General features: G+C 38.3%; 2 protein-coding genes across 5 annotated transcripts in view; both read left to right on the top strand.

The window, feature by feature from the left end:
• The window catches only part of LOC109082837 (glutamic acid-rich protein-like), an 848,403-nt gene that overhangs the window by 58,288 nt on the left and 771,911 nt on the right, over positions 1-18,204 (top strand). The window lies entirely within an intron of this gene.
• The window catches only part of ahr2 (aryl hydrocarbon receptor 2), a 223,353-nt gene continuing 209,551 nt past the window's right edge, over positions 4,403-18,204 (top strand). Inside the window, exons 1-2 of the mRNA XM_042749540.1 lie at positions 4,403-4,413; positions 5,117-5,304. Coding sequence (XP_042605474.1) covers positions 4,403-4,413; positions 5,117-5,304 — 199 coding nt within the window. The remainder of the gene's footprint in view (positions 4,414-5,116; positions 5,305-18,204) is intronic.

Genomic DNA, 18,204 nt, shown 5'->3' with positions numbered 1-18,204 from the left:
AAAGTTGAGTGGAAGGAAAAAGTGTGAAGAAAAAGATGCACAACCAACTGAGAGAACAGCAGCCTTTTGATGATTGTCAAGCAAAATCGATTCAAGAATTTGAGTGAACTTCACAAGGAATGGACTGAGACTGGGGTCAAGGCATCAAGAGCCACCACACACAGACGTGTCAAGGAATTTGGCTACATTTGTCCTATTCCTCTTGTTAAGCCACTCATGAGGCGTCTTACCTGGGCTAAGGAGAAGAAGGACTGGACTGTTGCCCAGTGGTCCAAAGTCCTCTTTTCAGATGAGATCAAGTTTGGTATTTCATTTGGAAACAAACGTCCTAGAGTCTGGAGGAAGGGTGGAGAAGCTCATAGCTCAAGTTGCTTGAAGTCCAGTGTTAAGTTTCCACAGTCTGTGATGATTTGGGGTGCAATGTCATCTGCTGGTGTTGGTCTATCGTGTTTTTTGAAAACCAAAGTCACTGCACCCGTTTACCAAGAAATTTTGGAGCACTTCATGCTTCCTTCAGCTGAACAGCTTTTTGAAGATGCTGATTTCATTTTCCAGCAGGGTTTGGTACCTGCTCACACTGTCAAAAGCACCACCAAAAGGCCAGCAAACTCACAAGACCTGAACCCCATAGAGAATCTATGGGAGACCAAAAATGCAGATGAGCTGAAGGCCACCGTCAAAGAAACCTGGGCTTCCATACCACCTCAGCAGTGCCACAAACTGATTACCTCCATGCAACGCCGAATTGAGGCAGTATTTAAAGCAAAAGGAGCCCCTACCAAGTATTGAGTACATGTACAGTAAATGAACATACTTTCCAGAAGGCTAACAATTCACTAAAAATGTTTTTTATTATTATTATTATTATTGGTCTTATGAAGTATTCTAATTTGTTGAGATAGTGAATAGGTGGGTTTTTGTTAAATGTGAGCCAAAATCATCACAATTAAAAGAACCAAAGACTTAAACTACTTCAGTCTGTGTGCATTGAATTTATTTAATACACAAGTTTCACAATTTTAGTTGAATTACTGAAATAAATGAACTTTTCCACGACATTCTAATTTGAGATGCACCTGTATATATATATATATATATATAGAGAGAGAAAGAGAGAGAGATTATTTATGAATTTATTATTGCTATTGTTATTAATTTATTTGTGTTCTAATTATTTATGCGTCCATGCTGCTACATAATTCCCGTGCTAAATTTATGGTATTCTATATAGACTATTATCATTCAGTCATGTGTAAATAAAGTAATAGTCCTAATAAAGAATGAAAAGTTGGACCAAACGTTTGACTGGTGTATCGACACACAACTTTCCCTACTGTAAGGATGTGGAAAACTGAGACAGAGATTTGCAGGAATGTACCATGGGATTTGTAGTAACATTTTTCTCAAGCTAGATTGCCAAATGCTTTCAGATTGTTCTTTCTCGGTGTCCTCAGTAAACCTTTCAAGCGACGCAACACATGCAGACAAAAAAAGCTGTTGTGCAACAGTGACTGCAGACGTTTTGAAACTGTCTTTCCAGTGGTAGAGTTTTCAGGACGAGTGCCAAATTTAAAAGGAAAGAGATGGAAAAGAAAGAATCAGTTGTACAGTATGTATAGAAAAGAAGAAAAGGGGAAGAGCAAAATACATAGAAATGTGCATTAAAAGAATGTGACACAGCAAGAACAAAGAGATGAGTCTTCAGATGGTCCTCTGTGTATTCCATGCAGCATGAGAAACCCTGCTGCATGTTGGGACCTGCAAGAGGAAAACAGTCATGATGTCATACCTCATGTGATTGGCCCGAAACACATGATAGAAGAAAGAATGAGAGATTTCAGATGTTCCCTCTGTAGTGACATCTTCAATACAATAAAATCCTTTGCCGACCACAGCGAATGTTGGGCGGTTCATGATCAGAACTCCAATCACTGGATCAGATGTACTGTAATTCAGGAGGAATGTCGAAGCTCTATTTCCCGCGATAGGACTTTTTCAGACCAATACAACAAAGCCACCATGTTGGTAATTGCAAACATTGTGAAACTGAAAACAATTAAAAATTTCTGTAGGAAGTTATGGTTAGTTAGTCTGTTAGTAATGCTATGTAGCTACGCACAAAAGACTTCATTGTGAGGCCGGGCTTAAAATATTATTTGACCGTTATGACGGACCCACAAAGACCTAAATGACCTTGCTTTATAGTCTCCACGTGTTTTTCATTTTGTTAAATTGTTTAAAAGAGTACTCAAGAATATATTTAATTGCTCTGGAAATGTTGTCACTGGAATGAAGGCAACATTTAATTTAATGTTTGCTTTGTTTTTAGCTGAAATACATTTTTCTATGTTTTAGTAGATGTTTTTAAATACAAAAATTGCTATTTATGTACAAAGCAAATGTATGAACGTTATTATTATTAATATATGTTTTATTTTGTTTTGTCTTGTAGTTCCATAGTTCCATGTTTGTAAAAAATATTTAGCAGATTTTTATATATATATATATATATATATATATTGTCTTGTAGTTCCATAGTTCCTGTACATATTATATGTATTTATTTTTTGGACAAATGTACATTTTATGTATTTATCATTTATTTCTAATATTTGATATGGGCCTTTGTGGACAAATGTACACATTTTATGTATTTATTTATTTTGTGTATATTTTTTGATTTTTCAAAACTTAAATATTTTATATGAGCTTTTAATTTGCAATGATATGTGTGAATTATATAGATATAATGTAACTCCTTACAGCACAATTGACAGCCAAGTTAAAACCAAAGCATTCCAAATAAATGATTGTCAATTTAAAAAGGTGCATTTAAACATACTTTGTAATGTATTGTCCATGGACAGTTAGCCCTGAAAAATAACCATTTGGAGATAAATAATAATAATAATAATAATAATAATAGCAAGGCACACCTAAAATGATGGAGGATAAAGTTTCATTCTGAAAGCATTTGAGACAGTTTTGACTGTAAATTGAGTGTCACATCTATCTGAGAGATCACCATTGAAGGCTGTTCAGATAAACTGAATCTCCTGAGAAATGAAATAGTAGGTGAATCAATGCAGCGCCAACAATGATGCGCTCCTTCGTGTCATTTTAGAGATCTGGAGCTCAGGGCCAAAGGGGAAGGAAGGGGCTGAAGGCACTCTTTTGTCCCCGCAGGCTCTTTTTTTGGAGGTTAGTTTTACTTTCTGGGAAAACATAATTAGTGTCCGGCTCAGATGGCTAGAGTTACCGCTCTTAGTCTTCTGGGCTGGCAGGCAATGAAAAGGCAGTACGAGGTTGAGTTACAGTCATAGTTTTGATGGCTGTGATTCCAGTAAGAGTCCTCAAGCTTAGATAATGGGATTTATGTCAGAGAGCAGACAGTTGTTTTAGTATTTAAACAGTAAAACTCAGTTTTTTCTATTTCTGACTTGGCATTTAACACTCTTGGTGAGCATAAACATAAACCCTCAAATCAGCTCTAAAGTTTTTAAGGTTTTCTTGGCAGACGGCTTTGCTGCAGTGCTATTTTATGAATTAATATGAATCTAGAGAGCAGATTTGTTATGAAAACAGTAACTACCACAGCAATGATAAACCAAGGTCTGATTAGCAAAGACTTTTCAGACATCTAGAAACGAGAAACAGAGGACAAGGTGGGTGTTTATCGATAGATTGTTATAATATCTGCATCTGTGCAGTTCTTTGTCATAAACCAGTGTACAAAATATCATGGGGGAGCAATAATCGGTTCCCCATCTAACTGTAGCCTAAATTTTCAATGCGTTCACTCCTTATCACACCACAGCTGTTTCCTCCAGCGAAAATGAAGCATATATGAATGCATACTTTATAAAACGATCACGATTCATTTGAAAATGTAACTTTCGATATAAAACATATTACAGTGCATGTGGCAAAGAGGTTTGCATACTTGAACTAAGGAAAGACTGATGTACAAGAAATGCAAACAGTAAAATTTTGTGTTTGTACAGTAAACGGGTTGTGTGTGTGAGATCATGAAGACTTGAATTTGGCTTATTCAGTACTCAAATGTTATACCTATCTATGCAATACAAGTGGAATACTGCAATAAGTTTAGTATACGAGCCCTATTAAGCAAATATTTTTTATTTTATATATGAATCACCCCTGCTTTGCAATATCTCTTCTTCTTAAATGAATTCTTCTTAATGGACATTTTCCATTAAGGCTAGGGGTGCTCTGAACAGGATTTTTAAGGCAGATCGCCGATCAAAGAAATCAGTATCTGCCGATACCGATACCGATCTTTTAAAAAAAATTTTTTTTTTTAGAATTTATAACCATCTATAGTGATACTCCAATCAGCATTTTTAGAAATTTATTCAGGGCCTGAATTTCATTTTTGAAAATGGGGGCAATGCCCCTCTTAGAAGAAGAGAAGAGTCCGCTACTGATCCTTGGCTGTTTACCACAAAGGCACAAACACATCATTTATCCATTATTTTGATTTCGAATCCAAACATTGTCACTGAAAATGATTTTTCAGCATTGCAATTATATTTTTTTACACTGTACAGTAATAAAATATTTAACAGACATGTTTAAACAATAAATATAAGCAACACATCATTCAATGCTTTTACTTTTGTATTTACTTCGATTTATATATTAATTTGCTCAAGCAAATGGCAAAACATTTAAACTACTTTTCTTACGTCATCACAAACTTACCATTGACAGAAATAGTCACCTTTACTGCCTTTCCTTTTTTAAAATATTTATTACAAGCAATCCTGCCATTCATGAAGAACTTTGTTTTTTGTGAAGTGACTTCTCACACTAGGTTTTCAAATTACTTTGAGATTACTTACTATTTTGAGATAGTAATTACTTACTATTTTGAGATCGGCCTTTTTAGAGACTGCCGATCAATCATCCCAATGTGATTATCGGCCGATAGTGATCGGTAGCCAATCAATCGGAGCACCCCTTATTAAGGCCACCTGCATTCCATAAGATATTTAAATAAATAGACGCCTCAAGACTTACAAGCATTCTGGCTTATCACAGTCCGTAACAAGAAGTGTAACACAATTTTTTTTTAATTGATTTCTTCTTCCAGACCCAAACCACCACCACCTGATGGTGTGAAATCCAACCCCTCCAAGCGGCACAGAGACCGGCTGAACAGCGAATTGGACAAGCTGACCAACCTTCTACCCTTCTCAGAAGATGTCCGTGCACGGCTGGACAAACTGTCGGTGCTTCGACTCAGTGTTGGATACCTGAAGGTCAAGAGCTTCTTCAGTGGTGAGATCACAACTTATTTTTAGAGTTTCGGTTTTCATCTCGATGATAACTTTTGCCGTTTTGTGGATTTTGTGCACTTTTTCAGCCTTTGTCAAGTTCCTATTTTTACATATTGTTGGGCAAGTGTTGTTTATGGTATTTCTGCATTAACTTACTGTAAGCAAGGAAGAGAGGACAGGAAATGATCAGGAGATGTCACAAGTGGGATTGAAACTCATGTTGTCACATGCAAGTATCACAGCTTAGTCTGTCTAGTAACTGCTAAACTCCCACTCAGAGTGGTAAATTGTCACTGATTAATCATTGCTTCCCAGTAAATTTGAGTTAAATTGATTAATTTCTCAAGTTCAGTCACGATCATTGAAGTCCTTTCTACCAGAATGAAGGAACAGGGGAAGTGGCTTCTGTTACACAGCCACATATCACCCTTGATTAAATGACTGATGGTTTTGAAAAGGCTTCTTAGAATTACTATTCAGACTCCATCCTAAAGGTGTTTTATCTTTATTAATTTATGTAGCATCTCAAGTAAAGTTCTACTGAATTTATTTGCACAGTTTACCATAAGGTCCATGTCACATGTATAATATGCTAGAAACTTGTGACCTCAGCTGACATGTTATTATCTCTAGAAAGTTGCAAGGAAGCTGAAAGATCACATGCTAGTCTGGTTTGGGGTCCTTAACTTTCTTGACATCATAAATTAGGCTTGGTTTTTCTTTCATTTTACTTTCTGCTGGCTAAAAGGTTTCATAAATAACCCACATAGACATTTGTGAGTTCAGGATCAGTTTCTCTGAGGGTTTCAGATCTTGAGCCAATAAATGCTTGTTTGTTTGTGTGTCTTTAGAAAAGGCTCAGAAAAACATGTTAACATGACCTTGCAAGGAGTGACATAGGATCTTCTCATGGAATTAATCAAGTTTCTAAGAATAATATAGAGTGGAAACCTCTCAACGGAAGATTAAATTAGTAGTTCCCAGAACAAAACCATCTATAATGCCTGTCTAAGAGATTCTGGAGTTTTTATTTTCCATAGAAATTCATATGTAGTATTGTTGTGTTTGTCAGTGATGGATTTAGTCAGGAATGCGAAGAGGTCTTGAAGACAGACACTGTAAAATTACTTTTAAATTGAATTTTAAATTTGTCTTCTTTGACTTCATTTGTCTTGTTTTGCAGTAAAAAATGTAAATTTTTAAACTGAGAAAATAAGAAGAGTGTATTAAGAACAGGATATTCTCCAGAGCAGTGGTTCTCAAACATTTTAGAGCAACATACCCCTAAGGACATTTAACATTCTTCTGTGTACCCCCTCTCTTCCACCTTTTCTTTTAAAGGACAATATTTGCTACCTTTAATTGATTTACAGGTGCATTTTTTACCTTTATAGAGGCAAATATTTTATATCCTTATTAATTATATGTCATGTTTTATGTCATATTTTAACATTCCACTAAGTGTATTATTAATATGATAAATAAAGCAATAAATAATGGCAAATCGAAGTGATGCTTGTAGATTTAAAAATAAAACCACCAGTAGGTGGTGGCAAGTCGGTGTCTTAATGATTCAGGCGTCGCATCATTCATTCAGTAACGAAGCAAAATGCTGTAGCTATGAATGGGTTATTAATCACTGACTCTTCAAATCGTTCAAAGCCGCAGATTCGTTCACTAACGAAACACCGTTGTACAGTATATTGCTTGGAAGCGCACACCAGATGATATGGATTTTGTTGGAACTAGGGTTGTGCCGATAGACGATAGTATCGTGTATCGACGATAGTCAGAGATATCGACAATAGCAGATTTTTCTGTCGATAGTCAAGACGATATTAGGCTCATTCTCCTATTAATGTATTAAATAATAATAATAATAATAATAATTATTATTATTTTTATTTTTAGTAGGCGGTCTATTATAATTCGGCTATCAAACTGCCCAGCTATTTCACTTCAGCACTGCATTTCACGTACACACACGCACGCAAATGAGGATTAGAGCCTGTAGCCGGTGAAGAAGTCTCCATCCACAAACAGACGTACATCGTCTGCAGATATATGGTATTTCAGGTAATCTGAATGGCCTATATGTGCAATATTTTAAACGAGCCGTCATTAATGTTTAATGCCACAGTTATGTTAGAATGCATCCCATTCTTGTTTCTGGTGTGTTGGGCTCGTCATTGGGTGCACGGTCCGGAGCACTGTATGAATGATGCATCAGTTCAATTGAACTTTTCTCCAAATATATAAACTTACATGTTTTGAATACTTTATATTTAACGTGTTCGTTCGTTCATTCGTTTATGCTTTTATGATGCGAGATTAATATAAACACAGCCCACTGTTTTAGGTTCAAGTGGTGCGTTTGTAAGGAACTGGAAGCAAGCAGAATACGGCTATTTCCAAAGCACGCAGTGCCAACTGCTGTTAAAAACTAAGAAATCTCAGAATCGATGCAGAATCATTTATTGATTTGTGATGCATCGATTTATTGTCCCAGCCCTAACGCACAGAGTGTGTCTATTGAAGAGAGTTTAAATCGATCTCCGTCCGTGTCAATATTTGCTCTTCATACTATTAGGTGAAGATCTACTTTAAAGATACATTGAACAGCAGCGCGATTTGCTAAAGCAGCATATTCAACTGGCATCCTATCACATGCATTCTGCTTGTGTGGATGCAGTCAGTTTTGACTGCAAATGATGAGGTAAGCTGATTGGATATCATGCAGTTTACCGCACTCCCATTTTCCTGTTTTTACATTAGAAGTGGCATTTTACTTGTCAGAAATACATGTTTGGTTTTAAGGTTACTTTAAGTTGAGGTAGAATTAAATGAAAGCCAAAAATCAGAATTTTGTTCTCACGTACCCTAGTTTGAGAACCACTGCTCCATAGGACAAAAAGCTGTTTTGCAGGTGTAGTCTGATTTGGTGAGATGTAGATATAAAGACTTCATAACAATTTACAGGCTTAGCCACTTTTCAAATATAGATTTTGATTTGACTTCACTTAACACGTACACAGGATGAAAATAGCCCAGAGGACATGGGTTGCTGTCCTTCGTTATCATTTCTAGATGATTATAATATGACAAGACTTAGGCCTTGCCCTCATGTACTTCACCCACGTGTCTTTACATGACCTTTGCGTTAGTATTTAACACAATATCTGGATATAGTATTATATTTTGCTACCATAATTTCCGAAGTTGTTTTTTTTTTCTTGTGTAAATAATTACAGCAAACATGTCCATTGTTTAAAAAGACTTTTACACATTGACCTTTCTTCCTCTACCTAGTCACAGGTAAGATGTTCTTTATCTTTAACTCAGTTATCTTACTTTTTGAACATGATAGTGGCAGTGAGCATGTGTCTTTTCTTGAACTCCTTGCTGAGTAAGTGTGGCAGCTATGAAGTGTATGCAGAGAATTCCATTGTTAAAAGACAAAGGGCCTTATGGGAAATTTTTGGAGTCATCTTGGCACCATCAGTGGACAAGGAAGACAAACAAGCAAAGTTTGGCATAAAGAGTGCTGAATCAGACAACATGGAGTTCCTGGCACCGTCCTGGACTCCCCACCTTGTTCTGTCATGCTGAGCCTGTCCGAACAAACACACCGACAAACAGTTGGCAGGGAACTTGTCCAGTCTGGATGGGCATTTGAGAAACTCACTAATAACCCAGTTTAGAGATGGGTAGAAATTATATTTTTGCAGGACAGAAGGTCTTAGCCAGTTACATCTCAAAGGTCACCTGTCATAATTTCTCTGCCAGACACGAACTTCCTTTTCCTCTGAGTAACCGGCCGTGCATTGTGTGGAAATTCATCAAGTCTTTCCCCTCTCCTCCACCACCCTTTTACATTTTTATTTGAAATCGGGCCTCCAAACAAATAGACCACCAAAGGCGCGACAGAGCCCCAAATGTGCCAGCCTGCTGCCCCCAGCTAAGCTTCCTTTTATTGTTCTACTAAAATAGCAACAGTTAGAACCAGGCATTTGGGGAGAGAAGAAGAGTGAGCGAGAACAAGACAGCAAAGGAAAAGAGAGCCAAGCATGAACCAGACAGTCCAAAAGAAGAGGTTATTTTTGACCTGACCACAAGATTCACAGAGCACCTGTCGCTCTCGAAAGACTGAAAGATCAAATAAAACATATATCTATGCATTTGTTTGTGTGCAACGTTGTTAGTAACCACGTGTATGATGCAGAGAAATGAGGGCAACATGAGGCTCTACAAGCAGACGATATTTGGTGTTGCTGCAATGTATCCAGCATAAATAAACTGCGACAGACAGGAAACAAAGGTATTGTGGTAAGACAGATTCATTTCACAGGTTCTTTTGAAAGAACAAGCAAGGAAGACAAGTGGCAGACATGCTGGCAGGAAAAAGGGGAGCACTGGGAGCATCTGGTAGATGTATCCAAACAGAGGTGCTAGACAAATGCTTATTTCCTTCATTGCCCCAATCCTATCCATCTTTCCGGCATTGCTCTGTTGGTTTCAGCTTCACATCTGTGTTGCTACTCTTCCAAAAGAATGTACATTGGACTGGGGACTGGGACATATACTTCACTTTCCATAAATAATTGCTGTAATATCAGGAAATAACATCGTCCGCAATAGTGAGACTTGATTTGGCCCAATCCAAGCTATTTTCAATCCCTCCCCAACAGTATTAATTGGATCAAGGCTGCAAGTACAGTAACTCCTTTATTAGCTTGTCTATTTTCGTCACTAGCTATGAAACGCAGAGAGAGGCGTGCCCAGGGCTACGGATTCCTCTGTGTCTGGCTTCTAGCAGGTCAGGCACCGCCTTTGCAGAGAATGGATCCTCTGTTGGTATCCTCCCATCATCCAAGGCTGGAGATGGAAGGACCTAGAAGGTTGGACTGAGAAAAACCACAAGATTCGGTCCCACGGTGAGATGCACAAATGGGACATTGTGTGAACTGCGTTCCCAGCATGCACTTGGGCCAGGGCATCGTTGTGTATTGATGAGGGTCAGGTCTGGAGGAGTCGCTGCATAGAATGGTCCTTGTCTGAAGTGTAATGTGGTGTGTCATTGGTCTAGCTCGGCTGTGACCTTAGGGATAAATCGGTCAGCTTCAAAACTACTTTTGTGGCGCCCAGAGTATGATGGAAAGAAACATGCAGAAAGATTCCAGGAAAAAAAAGGTTCATTGTTCCTAACTTTCTTGCTCTTCATCTTTGCCCTTTCAGTGCTTAAACAAGTTTCTATGCCTCTACCCTGTTCAAAGCTTTTAGCCTGATCCTTGTTCTTGCTGCAAATTTCCATCGCACTCTCTCTCCTTCTGTTTTCCTGAACTGCATTTTCTGCGTCTTATCTTGGTAGAGATCGCTACGTTCCTGACGGTAAATTGATTGAAGGTTGAGGGTGGTAGGGCTGAGGGAGGGAAGGGTTGGTGCTCAGAGCCCTGAGGCATTTCAGCACGCTATGGGGGCACTGCAGGTAGTGGAGACCTCCAGACCACTTGGGGTCTCTCTCATAAATTATGCTTTAAAAGAAGCAGTAACTCACTTTATTCTTTTTCCCATACTCATTTGTCCTATTTTGACCATTTTTGGTGGAACCTTTGCTGGCTTTGTCTATCAGCTTTTCTTCTTCCTCTTCAGATGTGTACAGTGTCTAGAACAGTGGTTCTCAAACCTGACCTGGAGGGTCTCTAGCCCTGCATATTTTGTATGTCTCCCTTATCTAATACACCTGATTCAGCTCATCAGCTCGTTAGTAGAGACTGCAAGACATGAATTGGGTGTGTCTGATAAGGGACACATACAAAATGTGCAGGACTAGGGGTCCTCCAGGACAGATTTGAGAACCCCTGATCTAGAATGTGTCAGAGTTCAGAAGTGGTAATAAGTCAGACTTCTTTTCCTTGATGTCAAGGCAGTCTGTACCTCATTATTCCTCAACCCAAACTTTATTGGCCAGTTAAGGGCTTTCTGTGGGACAAGAAGCGACATCCTTTTGGTAATGGGGCAGTTTTTGGTTGATGTTGAACATGAACACCATCTTCTGCAGCACCATGCTGGTTAGTCTTTAAACTTGCATGAGGAAAGATGGTAGCCTACTTGCCCTGTTTTATCAGACAAACTTCAAGAAATATCAAATTTATTACAGGTTGAGGTCAGATTGTTGTTGCAGTAAAAATAAAGTGTTAACTCTGTTTCTTTAACCTTCAACTGCTTGAGCAGGTTTCTTGCTTTTTGTTTGAGGGGTTGTCAAAACGTTGGTTTCTGCTTTCCTTCGTTCCTTGCAGCCAAGAAAATGGAGCAAAAATGTTTCTACGTGTTTTCTAAACCTCAGTATTCCCAAGTCCTGTCAACTCTAGTCGGACTTCCAGTGCTAACACCAGATTTCATCTTTTTAAGGCTATGAAAGCAACATGCACTATTGTCCTGCTCAAGTTTTTGTTTTCCCTGCCCTTTTTTGTGTGTGTTTTTTTTTTTTTTTGGGTGGGGGGGGGATATGGGGGGGACTGTCTCCTATTGTCCTCGGTCAGAAGAGTTCGCCTGCCCTTTCTTTTGTTGATGGGAGACAAGACATATGGACTCGGAACATCAATATTTGTGTTGGCATGAGTCAGTGGAGACTAACACCAGAGGCTTCGGAAAGTAAGAACAGAGAGAGGAAAGACAAGGGCCTCTCTCACTCCCTTGTTTCAGCTGCGCAATTTTCTGTTCTTCTTACCACCGGATGACCTGACCTGCCACGTCTCTGAATGCGAGAGACAGCTTTGGTCGGCCTCTCTTTTTTTGCCCTTTGATGTGAACGTTTAGTCATCAGTCTCACCAGAGAACAACAATCCCAGCAGGGGTCTCAATTCTGAGCTTATACATGCACAGGTTTACATTACGCCCTGTTACTTTGATGTACTAATTCAAGAGAAAAATTTATTTGCAGGACTACAGGTCTGATCTAACTTTGGCGATATATTCATCTTTGAAATTTATCCTACAAACCACTTTAGAGAAGGACAAGATACAGTTGCATTATTTAAAAGTGTAGATTCTGTATTGGGGTATATATGTCATGATTCAAAATGTAGCGTGATACCTTGTACTCAGATATGCAAGATAAATCAACCTAATACTCCAGTTTTTAAACTGGTGCTTTTCACACACATACACATCTCTTTGACATCACTATGTTCCTGAGACACTCATCTAAAATACCATGATAATAAGGCTCTTTGTAGCCATGTAGCCTAAGGTAATTATCATTCAGGTGATGCTGTCTCTATTTATACCCTGGCACACGTAACCTCTGTTACCCAGTAGCACTTGTATGCAAACCAGGTCTCCCACTAATATAAAACTTTTTCATCATTCAAATTTACAGCGTCTCTTTCTTGTGGCCCATTGTTTATATACCCATCTTTCTAAAGCACTACTTGCAAGCATGGCAACCCTTTTTTCTTCGCTTTTTGTCTGTCTAGCAAGTCATAACCACATGTGGTTAAAACACGCTGTTTTTACACCCACTAAAAAGGAGAAATAGTAAAGCTGCAGTGCTAATCCAAATGGGGCTCTTGCAGGCTTATAACACGAAAACAACAAATGCTGCAGTGTTCCCCCACACTTGAGGTGGCGATAGCATCAACAAGCATGCCTATCAGCAACACAAGACAGAGCTTTTAAGATCATCACAGTCAAAACACAGAGCTTGGCTACTCAAGTGGAGACAGGCCCAAGAATGATAAAGAGCCAGCATAACCTTCCTTTTGAGAGAGAACGTTGGAAAGAAAGGTACCATAATGCCTTGGTAGTCATTGAAAATAAATGAATGTGTCAGTGATCAAGAACAAACAAAGGGAGGAAGAAAATAGTCTTCTGTTATTAGGTTGTCTTCATACAAAAATTTCAGTAGCAGATACCAAACCATAATTGTGATACCACAGTCTAATATGGGTTTGAATGCATAAATGTAATATATTTTGGAATGTATTTAATCATTTTAAAATGTGTTTATATGTTTGTATTTATATAAAATATATTGTTTTTATATAAAATATAGATTGTATTTATATAAAATATTTATATTTAAATTTATTCAAAATTATTTAATTCAATTTAATTTTTTTATGCATCCAATAATTGTAACATTTAAATATTAGAATAATTTTAATCATTATAATAATAATTAAAAATATTTTCTTTATTAATAAAAAAAATTACATTTTAGATTATACATTTAAAAAAATGAAACACTTTAATTTGAAACATCTTTCACTCAGACAAAAATTGTTTTATACTTTTTTAAATACATTTTTTACATTTTTTTTTGTGTGTATGTGTGTGTCCGTTTTTTTTTTTTTTTTTTAAATTTGTTTTGTATGAAAGAGCATTTTTTTTTTATATATTTATTGAGTTATTTCTTTAGTGATTGATTTGTTTGCAGTGATGAGTAATCACATAATTCCAGGTTGTATCGCTCTTCAAACAAACTGTTTTCTTCATAGTGTGCATGAGACTCAAGTATGAATCACTAGGCATGAGAGTCAGTGTAGATCTGCCACCAGATGTTAGTGGCTAAGCGCTTTGCTGGCTTGCAGCTACTCCCCACCTCATGCTGTGATTTTCATGGGTTTTCCCACTAAAACACGATGCCACACAAGACATTTGGGCCTGCTCCAATAGATGTGATCCAAGGTTAATAAGGAAGTGGCTAGATTGAGGTGGATTGGGGGGGAGGGGGGAGAAAAATCATGAGTCATTTTCATGCTATCAGTCATTTTTGTTAACTGAAATGGTGACGGATAGGAAATGGCTAAACCAAAAAATGCAGGGTGGTTAACCCTCAGTCTTAATGAAAGTTTACTGTAGTAGCCTTGCATAGTAACCATCTATCTGTTAAACATTGTTATTAGTTGTAAGTTTTATGTACCATATTGGCATATTTGAAGTAACTTGGAATGCCATATAAATAAAAATGATACCCATTCATTTGGTTATTGTAAGTTACTTCATAATATTTCCAAGAATACAACGGATCTACTATAGCACATGCCCAAAATACAATAGATTACCACAGTACTTTCTTATAAAGCATCCTTTACATGCTAACAAAAAAGTTCTATGGTACCACCATGATTGTATTGGACATGGTACCATGGTAATACCATGATATTTTGGACATGTACTATCAAATTATAGTTTATTGAATCATTTGATTAATGCCATATAAATTAATATGATACCCATGAGTTTGGTTTTGACAAGGTAGTCCATTGTTTTAAGATACTACATGAATTCCATGGTACATTCCCAAAATATTTTTTTTAAATATTACCACAGTATGTTCTTGTGAAAGACCCCTTACTCAAAAACAAAAAACAAAACAAATAAAAAGCACAATGTCGCCACTGATAGCCTTGTGGGCAGCGCATGTCGGCATACAGCCCCGTTGCACTTCGGCCTTCCGATCAGACCCAGACCAACCCCACGTTTCCTGTCCTTTCCTATTCTATTAAATTAAAGGCAATAAAAATAAATCAAAATACCATGGTATTTTGTACATTAATTATGGTATATTTGAAAGATAATGGAGTACCAAATATAATACAATATAGTAATCCCAGTGAGCAAAGTACCATAATTTTGCCATCACTGTTCCATATTACCGCCACATTACATTTTTTTTGTAAGGGCTGCAGTATCTGTGTAGTATTATTCCTGAAAAACGCCATATACTAGTCAGTGTTATTATAGTAAATTTCCACAGTTAGTGTGGCAGTGATAAATCCATAGTCTATTTGCATAAGGCTGATGTATTCAACCTCAAAAGTTTGTCAGTACATCACATGATCATATGGTAAATTTCTTGAAAGTTGGGGGAATTTATGATGTGCCGTGATGGCCTGAGGCGGTTAGCCTGACAGCTTTTTCCATTCTTAATCCTGAACTTTGATGTGCTTACACATGTGTTGGAACGTACACGGTTTGATCATTTGGCATCCTAACCAGGGGAAACCTGTTAAACGTGTTGCTTAATTTCCTCTGTGTACACAGGAAGTACTCTTTGTTCAGAAATAGAAGGAGAGAGAGCAGAAGAAAGTCTTTAAAAACTTTGAGCAGTCTTCATTTGCTTAGCAAACTTAGCAACTAGCTCTGAGGTATACAGTATAGCAGAATTGTTGCAACACAGTGGTTGGTTGAGTATCTGTTCTCCTCACACTGCCTGAAGGGAAATGTTTGTCAGATGCATCTGCAGTCATCAATCCACAACTTTTCTTCCTTTTCTCACCTGCATGGTACCTTTCCACTCATCTGTCTGTGATCCCTCCATCACAAAGATGTCGTCTTTTCCTTGTTCCTTTTTTCAAACATGCACACAAAACTCACCTCATCCACCTCAGATTCTTCTCATTGAAGCCACATTGAATGGACAGAAAGAGCTACCGGGATGGAAGACAGAGACAAAGTCGGAAAGGAAAGGGAGGTCTTTTATTGGGATGATCAGCATTATCTGGGGTTTCTGAAGAGGAAAAAGATGTTTCCTGATACTCTACCACTTTGGCTCAGACCTGAAATATGGTCAAGATGTCCAAGTTCACCAGTTCCCTTCAATTTTTTTTTAAACATAGCTCTCAGAAATAAGGATGTGAAACAAAACGGTTTCAACACAACAGAGAAGCAAATATTATCTTTACCTTGCAAGAATTGTGTAGCTGGTAGCTTGATTTCTTACATGCTAACTGGTTTTTAGCTGGTCATTATAGCATATTCAAGCAACCTTTGACCATTGACGTATGAGCTAAGGAGAGTTAAGCTGGTTTTTAACACATGGTGGCTGGTCAAACAAGGACATCACATTGATTTTGGACCAGCTAGCATGTTTTCAGTTTAAACTAGATTTTCCAACAGGGACTAGCCGGTTAAAGTGCAATTATTGTTTGCTTATCACTCGGCGACATCAGTTGCTTTTATCCTGAGCGACTTACAGGTTACTTAATTGCGATGACGGCATATCTGAGGCAGCTAGAAATTAGTCTGGTTGAGCTTAGTCCTTTTAAGTGCATGTGGTGACCTTGTATCATCACTTCAGCTACTTTAAAATTAGGCACTTTTTTTTCGATGTATACTTTGTTTATCAGGAAGTGATTGTTCATTTAACAAGAGCAAAAAACTTTGTAGGAACAACAAGGCCTAAAAAGAACCCTGCTCTGTGTTTGCTCTATATCCATAACCATCATCGATTTTACACACCGTAAAAACTTATGACAAACAATATGCCAGACATCAATGGCGCCGTTGAAATCGTATAGCTCTTAACCAATAAACTGTGTCTGCAAACTGTAATCGATTTTGCATAAACCATAAAAGCTCATTGTTTACATGGCAAAACATAAGAGTTATTGACTCTTGTCATAATATATCTGCGTTTCACACCTACTGTAGCTTATCTATTTGTTTACAACCTCTTGTCATTAGCTTATCAGGAAGTGACATCGTGGGAGCGGAAAATTAGCAGAGGTGTCAACACCCCATCCCTGCAGTTCTGAATGAAAGTTTACAGAACAAGTTGACAAGGAGATTTTAATGTCTGTTTATCTGAGGTGACAAGCATTTTGGAATACTGTCAAGAAGATTTTACTGTTCTCACATTACCACCCCATACCTACCTGCTCCCTCCAACATTACATGTAGCAAATCACCAAGACTTTTAGGTGTCCGTTTTAGTTTTTAATTACATAGTTCCCAACAGACAAAACGGACCCTGCGAGCAAAGCAAAGTGTTGAGACAGAACGGGTAAAAAGCTTGTAAAGATTTGGAAAGTCTTGAAAGTCTTAGACATTGTTATGCCAGGAGCCATGGCTGATATCTGTTCATTCCTTTACGCCATTGGGACAAACAACAATGAAAGACAACAGGGTTGAATGACACTAAAACCTAAACCAAAACAAAGAGACTCCCAGTGTGAGGGGTGTTAACGAGAAAGAAGAAAGGGGAAAAACATGAGAGCTAGAACAATATCAGCATTGTAAGTCAAGACAGATAAAGAAAGTCCTGTGGGTGAGAGCAGTTTTCTTTGGAGCTCGACACCATTTCCCGTCTGCTCGGACCCGAGAGGTCATTGGACGCCCCGGTGCACTATACTCTTCCTCTCGAGCTCTCTTCCGCTTCTTTCTACCACATCGTTTTCACCATTTCACATTTTCGTCTGTACTGCACAGGAAGAGATAGACTGTACTTCCTGTTTACGGAGGTGCATTAAGGACGAAGCTCGTATGTGCACATTTTTCCTTGAAGTTTACGCGAAGATAGCGTATCTCTTATGTTTTTGTGGTAAAATGTGTGTTTTCAGGTGCACATTTATCCCTGCATGTGCATGTCTGTTCCTGAGACTTGTGAGTTGTATATGCGGGCAGGAAATTTTCAAGTGTATGTGTGTGTATGCGAGCGCTCTCAGGACGTTCGGTGTGTATGTGTGTGTTTTCTGTTGGCAGTGAAGTGTCTCAGGGGAGGCAGGGCTTGCGTGAGAGCACTGTTGCAGATCTGTCAGTGAGAGGGGGCTGCTCAAGGTCTGGCGGACTGTGTGTGTGTGTGTGTGTGTGTGTGTGTGTGTGTGTGTGTGTGTGTGTGTGTGTGTGTGTGTGTGTGTGTGTGTGTGTCGGGCTTGGATTGTTCCCCCCAAAGGGTGGGAGGGAGAGTGGGTTAAGCCAGCCCCGTCTGTCAGCATGGAGCTGCCGTTCATATGAGTGTGTATGCGTCCTGTGTTTATCTAGGGGGCCCGTGGAAGGAGCGATTGTGGACTTTTTGTAAGCAAGAAGCTAGGTGAACCTTCTCATCAGAGACAAAGAGACCGAGTAGGCGGGGAAAGGTGTGTGTGTTTGTGTACACAAGTGCTTGTATGAGCGACTG

This window comes from Cyprinus carpio, chromosome B22 (assembly GCF_018340385.1).
Source record: "Cyprinus carpio isolate SPL01 chromosome B22, ASM1834038v1, whole genome shotgun sequence".
Lineage (NCBI taxonomy): Eukaryota > Metazoa > Chordata > Actinopteri > Cypriniformes > Cyprinidae > Cyprinus > Cyprinus carpio.
Note: the sequence above shows the minus strand (reverse complement) of the source record. Positions and strands in the feature narration are given on the sequence as shown.